Below are 11,458 nucleotides of genomic sequence, written 5' to 3'. Positions count from 1 at the left end.
GAGCCAGGTGGTGGTGGCCCATACCTTTAATCCCGGCACTTGGGAGGCAGAACCAGGCAGATCTCTGTGAGTTTGAGACCAGCCTGGTCTACAAGAGCTAATTCCAGGACAGCCTCCAAAGCTACACAGAGAAACCCTGTCTTGAAAAACAACAAAAATGTGTGTGTGTGTGTGTGTGTGTGTGTGTGTGTGTGTGTGTGTGTGTGTTTACATGTGTATCACATGCAAATAGGGGCAAGAGGACAATTTGCAGGAGTGTCTCCTTCCACCATGAGGGTCCTATGGATGGAACTAAGGTCATCAGCCTTGGTGACAAGCACCTTTGCCCACTGAGTCATTTCCCTAGCCCAATGTCATTGTTCTTAAATCATCCAGTATACGAGAATACAATTTAGGAGAATGAGGAGACCATTTGTAAGCTACTTAGGTTGGAAGGCTAACCACTAATTTTTATTAAATCTGAAATATTTATCATTGACTAAATACAATTTTTACAGTTACTATGGGTGATTGATGACAATTGTTCAGGCAAATTTTAGACCAAAATTATATAGCCTTGCTTTGCTTTATGGTACTGAACTATTGAACTGTAATCATTTGTGCACAGATTATGTGCCATGAAATTGTTTCCTAAGGAAAACCTCTTCAGCCTGCCTATAGAAAATGGATTTTATTCATCTCATTAGTGTCAGTTGATTTCCAGAGCTAAGGGCTCCTCCCTTAATGGGCAAAATATTTTCAACCTTAAAATATATTGGACCTACAGTCTCATTCTGTTTGCTACACAGCTAATATATTATGAAATAATACTTGTGTGGTAGTTTGAATGAAAATGGGCCTAATAGGCTCATAGAAAGTTGCACTAGTAGGTGTGATCTTGTTGGAGTAGGTGTGGCCTTGTTGGAGGAAGTATGTCCCTGGGGGATGGGACTTGAGGTTTCAGAAGCTCAACCTAGGCCCCATAGTTCACTCTTTCTTCCTGCTGCCTAAAGAAGTAGAATTCTCAGCCCCGTTCCAGCACTATGGCTCCACTATACTTCCCACCACGTTGATAATAGACTAAGCTTCTGAAACTATAAGCCAGCCCCAATTAAATGTTTTCCTTTGTAAGAGTGTTTTCAAGTGTCTCTTCATGGCAATAGCAACCCTAACTAAGGCAACTTGTCAAGTAATATTTGAAAGGCTAAGAGGTTTGTTCTTTTTATTTTGGTATTTCAAGACAGAATTTCTCTGTGTAGCCTTGGGTGTCCTGGACCTCATGCTTTAGACAAAGCTGACCTCCAACTCACAGTAATCTGCCTGCCTCTGCCTCCCAAGTGTTGGCATTAGAGGTGTGTGCCACCACAGGTGGTTTGTTCATTCTTTAACACTGAAGGTTCTTAACCTACAGTTTGTGTGTGTGTGTGTGTGTGTGTGTGTGTGTGTGTGTAAAAGCCTTACTAAAGCCCTAGTATTACTTCATGAGAATTTCAGAATGGTCCAAACTCAGAGAATACACCCCCTTTTAGTTCAAGGTTTATTCTTGAATCAAGTCAAACCATCAGACAGTTATATATTTATCCAGTATTATTTGTGCTGTTTTTTTTTAAGTTTACTTATATTTAATTTGATTGTGCCTACATCATTTTGCACAGAGAAGCACGTGGCATCATCATCAAAACACTTGAAATCTATAGGGAAAACTATGGGGCAGAATTCTATTGGTTCTTTGTCCTGAAAAAGTATGGGAATTTCTTAAACATCTGGTTTGGTTTTTCTTGCAAACACACAATCTTCAAACTGCTTTTGAGTCCCACTTCACTTTGAAACTTAGAACTATCACCAATTTTACAGGACTTTTTGTCAAAGATACAGGTTAGGGGTGGGCAGAGGCCAACATTAGGTATCAACATTAGGTATTATCAGTTTTATTTTCTGAGATCAGGCTTCTCACTGAGCCTCAAGCCCACCAATTCTGTTAGACTGGCTGTCCAGGAAGCTCTAGAATCTTCCCGCTGGGCTGACAGTCACATGCTTCTCTGCCTGAGCATCTGATCTTAGCCCTCATGTTTGTACCACAAGCACTTTACCAACTTGAGTCATCTCTCAATCCCCAAAAGTATTGCCTTGATGCATACAATCAAAATCATGAATATAAACCGTAATTGTGTATTAGTAGTTTCCTGTAATCATTTCCCACTACTCCAATTTAATCATCTACTGTGTGTCATGCTTTTGTTTGTTACATTTCTTAAAAGTTTCATACTATTTGTGGAATATGGGTGTGACTTGTAATTAATATAAAAATGACTAAAGGTAAAATGTGACTGACATGATACCTAAGTGAAAATTCCATCATGCTTTGCTTTGCTAAATTGTAGCTTCTTCATGTTGGTTAGTTGTTCCATTTTAATGTTGAGACAATATGAATTATACCATAGGAGCTGGAGAGATGGCTCAGAGGTTGAGAGCACTGGCTGCTCTCCCAGAGGATTTGGGTTCAATTTTTGGCACCCACATGGTAACTCAAAACTGTCTGTAACACATGTACCTGAGGATCCAGTGTGCCCTTCTAGCCTCTGTAGGCACTACATGTCCACAGTGTACACACACACACACACACACACACACACACACACACACACACACACAGATATACACATATGCACATACATGTGGGCACACACACGTGTGCACACACACATGCATGTGCATATACACAATACACACACACACACAGAGAGAACATATCCATACACAAAAAATGTTTAAAAAATAAAGAATACATAGAAAAAATTTAATACATAGAAAAATATTTAATATGGTGTTAGTGTTGAAATGTGACTTCATTAAGCAAAAAGAACATTATATCAACATTAAATGTCACCTTTAGATACTAGCATTAGTTGGGGCACAGTTTTAAAGTCAATACTAGTATACCAGGTACTTTATAAAATTGCTTACAACTTCACTCCACTGAACACTTAAAAAATCATATTTTCATTTGAAGAATTTTAAAGACAACTTGACAAAATGTTTTCTAAATAAAAAATTATTGACAAATTAGTGAATATTTACACATAATCCAATCACTATCAATAAAGCAATTATATATCTAGAGAAAGAAGACCACCAGATTAAGGAACTAGAAGTCATAATTTTAATTATAACAGGAAATACTTGACAGGACTATACTCTCAGGTGGCATCTTGCTTGAGGTAATGTTTTTGTATTTTTCTTCCTAAATGTAAAACATGTTTTATAATCTATTTCTGTAGTATTGAAGGAAATTAATATTTCTTAACATAAGATTCCATTCTTCTATGCAACCCAATTGAAAATGTTTTGTTCAAAAGACTACAACATGCCTGATATTTCAGTCTTATAATATGAATAGATAGAGCTACATGGCTTTCTTATGAACTACTCATGGGGAATAAGATGATTTTAATGATCTAGCAATGTGTATATTCCAAGATCCTTTATAATCAAGCATGCTCACGATTTCTAAATAATGTGAAAATGAAAAAATCATAAAAAACTAAACATGGCAAATTTTCTAGCTTAGTTGATAAACCTGAAACAATCAGAAGGACTAAGTATCAAAATTTTAATAAAGTCACATCTCTACTTCCGCAGGTATACCTTCAAATCACTTCTTGTCATTTTCTGTGGAAAATTATACTTGGAAGATACCACCTGTCTTCTGCCCATTCCGTGAGACCTTGAAAGCAAGCAGTCTATGTACATGTCCCAGAAGTCTTGGGCTATTGTTAAGAAGATACTGTAATGCCTGGGCCGCTGAGACTTTTGCAAGAACAACATGAAATTCCAGAAGGCATCTACGCTGTGCTCTATCTTGAGTTCCTTGAGGTCGATCAGCGTCAGAGAGCACGTGTTCCAGCACTGAAGATCTACGTCCTCTGTGATGCCAGGACTGATGCTGGCGAGCACTCCCTTTTGAAATTCAAAGTCAGCATTCGTGAGACTGAACAGCATGATGCAGCCCAATGGGAGGCAGACCCATCTCCTTGCAGCAGAACCCATCCTATGTAGAGAAAAAAAAGAGAGAGAGAGAGAGAGAAATGTAAAAAAGGAAAAGTATTTTCAAGCTTAGACAATTAGTAGTCTGTTTTATGATACAGTTGGATGTGTGTTTATTGGTTTTCCTCTGAGCTGCTGACTTCCTTCGAAAGGATATTATGATTCTGGCTTGACAGCCAAGTGTCTCTGGGAGTCACTGAAATCTAGTGTCTGTTTGTGAAGATTCGATGTTCACTTCATCGTAGGCTTTACGGCTGCAGTAACCTTACAGGCATGTATACCTCTTTCTCCCTGTACACATTAGGACACTTCTCAGTGATGTGGTCTCCTGTGTCCCTGTCCAAGAGCATTAAAATACAACTCGTTCTACATGTAGTTGGAGAGGTTTTGTTGGGTTTTAATTGAATTATTAGAAATCTATTTACCTAATGGCACTGGATATCTCAAGTATTCCCCTCGCCCCACCCTCCACCCCCCTTTTTTTCTACTGAAAATATGTGTTAAGCACTCCTGTCTTGTGTGTCCTGGCGTTTCTTGCCTTGTTTGGATTAGGCTAGAGATGAAGCTATATCTCTAAAAGTGCAGGAAAACAAGGTGGGGCACAAACTAATATGAGATGGTACAGGGTAGACTACAGTCAGCAAATACTGCAATGGTCTACTGTCTTGTCTGACAGTTTCCCTGTCATTTGGTTTCTCAGCAAATCGACCTAGAACACAGGGGTAAAGATCAAAGACTAACTTGCCAATAGATCGCCACATATGTGTTCATCCAGAATGGGGGCGTTCTAAATGCTTCCATACGTGCCAACACCTCAACAGCCAGCTCAGACAGATGGGTGAAATAAAGAATCCGGAACCCAGAACCCAAGGTTCAACCTCCTTTCCACATACCGCCTTTCTCCCCTCTTTAAAAGAAACTCATTTCTTTTTAAGGAAGAAAGAAATTTAAACAAAATCCAGGTCGCTTTACATGGTCGGAAACTAGAGTGAGCTGACAGTGGCAGGTAACAGTTCTAAAGGGTGTGAGGGGTGGGCTCCAAGACTTTCTTCCCCCCTCGATTGGCTAGTTTTCCGACCAACGCCCTTTCCACCTACGGCCGCCTCGAAGGGACCCAGGAGAGCAACCCCTCCCGGGAAACCGGGAACCGAGTACCTTCCGTGGATGTCCATGGTGCGTCCTGGCACGGTAGTACCCGAATGCGCCTCCGGCTAGGGGACGGACAGGATGTGTCCAGGCAGGCTCCTGGCTGGGGGACCCGAGGTATCAGTGCAGGCTCAGGACGTCCCACCCCAGAAAGCAGGAAGAAGGTGGAGACGGTGCTGCAAGACCCGGGGTCGCAGGGGCTGGGAACGGGACCCTTTGCGCTGAGCCAGCAGCTCTGTTGGCGGGCGCCTCTCTGGAGACAGCCTGGGAGGACCGCGCTCCTTTTCTAGGGATGGAGCTAGCCCACACAGTGGATGGCCACGCCCCCTCGGGGGTCCCCGGACCCTGCCGCTCCTCCTGCCACTGCCTACCCAGGCTTGGCTTCATCATGATCACATCCGTCTTTCTTCCTGGCTCACCCTTTCCGTTCTTTGAGACTCGTGTCATCCCTGAGCTATCTTCTCTCCCTAGGTACCCAGCGACCGCGCCGGTGTGCATAGGAGAATTCTCTTAAGGCTGGAGACCTGTTAAAAAATCCTAAACCTCCCTGGTGGGTTCTAACCTAGCCACAAACTCAAACATGACCTCGCCTGTACCTGAACGCAGAGTTTAACCCTGGGAACGTTTTCTGTACCCTTCACTAGAAGGATGAGTTCAGAAAGTCTCTTATATGGTATGTCTGTAGTATTGTTGCTTATTGTTCCAGCCTTGATGCATCATTAAGACAATTGTGAGAGGCTTATGCCTGTGATAGAAAATCAAACCAAAGCCATGATTTACCCACTCTTCCCTTTAGGCAGGTCTCTTTTCCATGCAGCTCCTTGAGCTAGGATGGAGATGAATTACAACATCCCCAATTCATTGTCCCTTCCCCTACAACTAAAACTGACTCCTCCATCAAACAAATGGTACGAATAGTTCTTTGCTGGTATCCTCACCATATGCATGGAGTTTTAGCATGGGTAACCATAATACCGCCTATCTTGTCCTTAAATCCTTCCTGTGTCCCTGCTGCCCCCAGGACCAGCTCCTACATAAAACAGTTGAAAAAAAAGGAAGATCTGTTACTCAGATTTTGTAGGACATGTGTAAATACATCTCACGCCAATATACTTATCCAGTGTTTCAGGTGTCTAATTCCACAATTCATGGACTCTCATAGTAGACAGTTCAAGAGTCCCCTAATGTATGTACCTCATCTGAAATTTGAACTTTGTACTCATCTATGGAATTCTCCTACTCACCAAAGCTGTTGTCCAATTTCACATGATTCTGGGATTAAAGGCATGCACCACCATTGCCCAGCTTTGAAATCTGAGGTCTTAAAAAGACATTTCTCAGACAACACAAATAATGATCACATAAGCATATTCATAATGCCATGATAAGCAAATAAGTACAAATTAAAGCTACAATGAAATATTAAATCATACCCATCAAATAAAATATATAGTAAGTTCTAGAATATCAAGTGATGGTAAGTACAGCAAGTATATTAGAGTTCTCTGAAGAACCAGAACCGAGAGGATAATTATATTTATACAAAAATGGTATTTCATAGAAAGGTGTTTCTCTCTCTCTCTCTCTCTCTCTCTCTCTCTCTCTCACACACACACACACACACACACACACACACACACACACAGGGGCAAGCTCGCACATTCGAGCACACACACATATAAAGATATAATGTGAATGACTGACTCATGCAATATGCATCAGCACTATGAAAGCTAGCAGTAAGGATAAAGTTTCAGGTCAGTGCCAGTATGATTTTTCCATGCCCTATGACTCAGGTTTGTGGTATTTTCAGCAACAGGATCTTACCATTAAATTCTGGAAGACAACCAAGAGCAATAGCTTGTAATGTTTGGGGGATCAATGGAACCTCACTGAACAACAACTAAAAAAGAGGCAACCCATAAGTTTGTCTGGTAGACTATGGTGTCTAAGGAAGGCATTGACCCACCATTACACAGTAACTCCGTTTAAAGGTGTGTGTGTGTGTGTGTGTGTGTGTGTGTGTGTGTGTGTGTGTGTGTGTGTGTAAGCTTCCATAGTAGTAGGTTAACAAATGATGATGTTTTCAAAGGTTTTTAGGTACACATGACTTTAAGTCATGTCTTTACATTCTCAGGAATATAGCTTGAAGGGACTCTTGTAAATGGAGACAATGGAATTTGTAGCACAGTTCACAAAAGCAAAGACACAAAACAAGAAAAATGACCATTAATATCAAAATTACTGTAGAATAGTCAATAGTATGAGGTATTATTCATCAGTGAGATTAATAGGTAGCAGCTATACACTCATATATAACACACATTAGATTGTTTTTCTGTATGCACTAGTTCAAAAATGCAAAATCAAAAAACATTTTTACAAAGTTCAATGACATGCAAAATTAAACTTTTTTGTAAAAACTCGTAAGTGGTAAAAACAATTTAATGGCGACACATTTCAGGAATGTGATTGAGTTTGGATATATGAGATTTTTTATTGATTTTTTTATTTGAATTAGAAACAAGATTGATTTACATGACAATCCCAGTTCCCTTCTCCCTCCCTTCCTCCCCACCACCCGCCAACTAAAACCCTACCTATCACATATCCTTTCTTCTAATCTACACCTGACTCAACCTTTCTGCTCCCTCATGACCTCTGCATCCTTCCTCTTCTTCCCTTCTCATTCTCCTAGCTCCTCCCGCCTCTTCCCATGCTCTCAATTTGCTCAGGGGATCTTGACCCTTTCCCCTTCTCCAGGGGTCAATGTTTGTCTCTTTTAGGGTCCTCCTTGTTTACTAGTTTCTCTGGCAGTGTGAATTGTAGGCTGGTAATCCTTTACTCTATGTCTAAAATCCGAATATGAGTGAGTACATACCATGTTTCTCTTTTTGTGATTTGGTTACCTCAATCAGAATGGTTTCTTCTAGTTCCATCCATTTTCCTGAAAATTTCAAGATTCCATTGTTTTTTTCTGCTGAGTAGTACTCCATTGTGTAAATGTACCACATTTTCTCTATCCATTCTTCAGTTGAGGGGCATCTAGGCTGCTTCCAGTTTCTGGCTATTGCAAATAGTGCTGCTATGAATATCGCTGAACATATGTCCTTGTTATATGAATGTGCTTCTTTTGGGTATATGCCTAGGAGTGGAATTGCTGGATCTTGTGGTAGACTCATTCCCATTTTCTTGAGGAGTCGCCATAGTGATTTCCAAAGTGGCTGTACAAGTTGGCACTCCCACCAGCACTGGAGAAGTGTTCCCCTTTCTCCACATCCTCTCCAGCATAAACTGTCATTGGTGTTTTTGATTTTAGCCATTCTGACAGGAGTAAGATGGTATCTCAGAGTTGTTTTGATTTGCATTTCCCTGATGGCTAAGGATGTTGGACACTTTCTTTTGTTTCTTTCAGAATCCTCTGTTGAGAATTGTCTTTTTAGTTTTGTACCCCAATTTTTAATTGGATTGTTTGGTGTTTTGGAGACTAGCTTCTTGAGTTCTTTGTATATTTTGGAGATCAGCCCTCTGTCAGATGTGGGGTTGGTGAATATTTTTTCCCAGTCTGAGGGCTGCCGTTTTGTCTTGCTGTGTCCTTTGCCTTACAGAAGCTTCTCAGTTTCAGGAGGTCCCATTTATCAGATGTTGATCTCAGTGTCTGTGCTACTGGTGTTATGTTCAGGAAGCGGTCTCCTGTACCAATTAATTCAAGGGTATTTCCCACTTTGTCTTCTAATAGGTTCAGTGTGGCTGGGTTTATGTTGAGTTGAGGTCTTTGATCCATTTTAACTTAAGTTTTGTGAAGGGCAAAAGGCTTGGGTCTATCTGTAGTCTTCTACATGTTTGCATCCAGTTATGCCAGCACCATTTGTTGAAGATGTTCTCTTTGTTCCAGTGTATATATTTGGATTGTTTGTCAAAAATCAGGTGTTTGTAGGTGTGTGGGTTAATATCCATTAATAAATATTTTAAATTTATTTTTTCACAAGTCAATCCCAGCTCCCTCTCCCTCCCCTCCTCCCACTCTCCCCACCAGTCCCACACACCACCCCCCCTCTGCTACCCAGGGAGGGTGAGGCCTTCCATGGGGATTGCCAAAGTCTATCATATCATCTGGAGCAGGACCTAGGCCCTCCCCCATGTGCCCAGGCTGAGAGAGTATCCCTCCATGTTGAATGGGCTCCCAAAGTCCATTTGTGTGCCAGGGATAAATACTGGTCTACTACCAGAGGTCCCTCACTGAAACTCACGTTCAAGGAGGGTTTGCATCAGTCACATGCTGGCCTCCCAGCCATTAGTCTGGGGTCCATGAGTTCCCCCTTGTTCAGGTCAGGTGTTTCTGTGGGTTTCACCAGCCTGGTCTTAAACCTTTTGCTCTTCACTCCTCCCTTTCTGCAACTGGATTCCAGGAGTTCAGTTCAATGTTTAGCTGTGGGTGTCTGCCTCTCCTTACATCAGCCACTGGATGAAGGCTCTAGGGTGGCATATAAGGGAGTCATCAATCTCATTATCGGGGAAAGGTGTTTAAGGAAGCCTCTCCACTATTGCTTAGATTGCCAGTTGGTGTCATCCTTGTAGTTCTCTGGAATTCTTCCTAGTGCCAGATCTCTCTTCAATTCTAGAATGATATCTCTCTCTATTATGATATCTCTCATCCTGCTCTCCTCTATTCTTCCCCCTGCTCAACCTTCCTGATCCCCCATTTCCTCCTCTCTGCTCCTCTTCTCCCCCTCTCTTTCTTCCAGCTCTCTCTACCCTCCCTTCATGTTCCCAATAGGCTCAGAAGATCCTATCCCCTTCCTCTTCTCTGGGGGTACCATGCATACCTCTCTTAGGGAAAGAATTCGATCTGGAAAAGGCACATAGGAAACTTCTCTGGATAATGGTCAGGGTTAAGAGACACACTAATCTTGGACTAGTTCAAATTCCAGCACACAAATTGTAGCCCAAAGCTATCTCTAACTCTGGTTCCAGGGTATCTGATGGCTTTAACTAATCCCACAAGCACCAGGCATGAATGTGGCACACTTATATGCATGCAAGCAAAACACATGAAATAAATAAATCTAAAGTATTTTTATATGTTCTTACGGGGCAGTTTATTATTGTGTCCATTTGGCAAACTAGTGGTATTAGGTCCCACATAGTATCTTTATGTTTATGGCTCCTAACTTGATTATGTTAATATATTTTCTTTCTCAAAAAATGTGTAAGACAGTATTACACATTGGACTACTTGGAAATGACATATTCCCTAGGTAGAAAGAGAATACTTGATGTCTGGTTACACTTACAGGAGATGGAAAGAAAAGAATCTCTTTCAGCATGCCTGCTTCGAGGGTGACACTAACAAACATGGAGGAGGGAAGAGAAGATGATTGGTAAAAATGGTGAATTCGGGCTGGAGAGATGACTCAGAGGTCCTGAGTTCAATTCCCAGCAACCACATCTCACAACCATTTGTTATGAGATCTGGTGCCCTCTTCTCTTGTGCAGGCAAATAGGCAAACAGAACACTGTATATGTAATAAAAATAAGTAAATAAGTTTTTAAAAATTGGGTCATTTCTTATAAAAAAAATAGTGAATTAACATGCTCTATGAGAGTTGGTCCTCAATCTTCTGCGATTTCTGAAAATTACCTAGAAATAGAATTAGGTTTGAGATGATCTTCTTTTGATGGAACACGAGTTCCTGCCAGATGATATGCATTGGCAACAGAAAGTCTGGATGACTAGGGGACACTGTGCTCAACTTTAGGGCCCATAAACTGCAACTTGGATCAATGAAAGAAGAAGATTAAGACCAATCAGCTTGGACAATCCCCAGGATAGGACAATAGGATGCAATTAATCCATTAGATTGCTGAGGCCAAACATTTTAGAAATTCTCCTAGCACTGTGAGAATTAGATAATACTAATTTGGCAAAAAGGCAGTACAGTGCCAAAACTCAGAAGCACACAATGCATCCTGAAATGGACATGAAGACTGGCTTTGTAATGTGCATCTGTAATCCCACCACAAGGGAAACTGAGTTTTCAATACCTGTAAGATATCATGATCTCCATAGTGAGATCCTCTGTCTCAAAGGGGGTGGGGAGGGCATAATAAATGCCTGCACAAGTTTAGACTTAAGAGTACTAGCTAACATATCCATCTCATTGACCATTCTAATAAAAAGTTAGCCCATTAGCAGCTGGAGAGAGGGATCATCAGTTAAGAGTATTTGCTGCTCTTCTAAAGGCCTATAGTTTTGTGCTCCCAGCTCCAATATTAAGCAGTTCACAAA

The 11,458-nt window shown here is 41.2% G+C and overlaps 1 protein-coding gene across 1 annotated transcript; it reads right to left on the bottom strand.

The window, feature by feature from the left end:
* Positions 1 to 2,829: 2,829 nt before the first annotated feature.
* LOC118239574 (protein FAM237B-like) lies at positions 2,830 to 4,026 on the bottom strand. The gene has a single exon (XM_035451815.1). The coding sequence runs from the start codon at positions 4,024 to 4,026 to the stop codon at positions 3,607 to 3,609; it is 420 nt and encodes a 139-aa protein (XP_035307706.1). The 3' UTR covers positions 2,830 to 3,606.
* Between the last annotated feature and the right edge of the window lie 7,432 nt (positions 4,027 to 11,458).

Source organism: Cricetulus griseus, assembly GCF_003668045.3.
Source record: "Cricetulus griseus strain 17A/GY chromosome 1 unlocalized genomic scaffold, alternate assembly CriGri-PICRH-1.0 chr1_0, whole genome shotgun sequence".
Lineage (NCBI taxonomy): Eukaryota > Metazoa > Chordata > Mammalia > Rodentia > Cricetidae > Cricetulus > Cricetulus griseus.
This window is presented reverse-complemented; position numbering and strand designations above follow the sequence as displayed.

Bases quoted from the DNA above. Each gene is read 5' to 3' on its own strand.
- LOC118239574 (XM_035451815.1), bottom strand. From the start codon at position 4,026: ATGGGTTCTGCTGCAAGGAGATGGGTCTGCCTCCCATTGGGCTGCATC.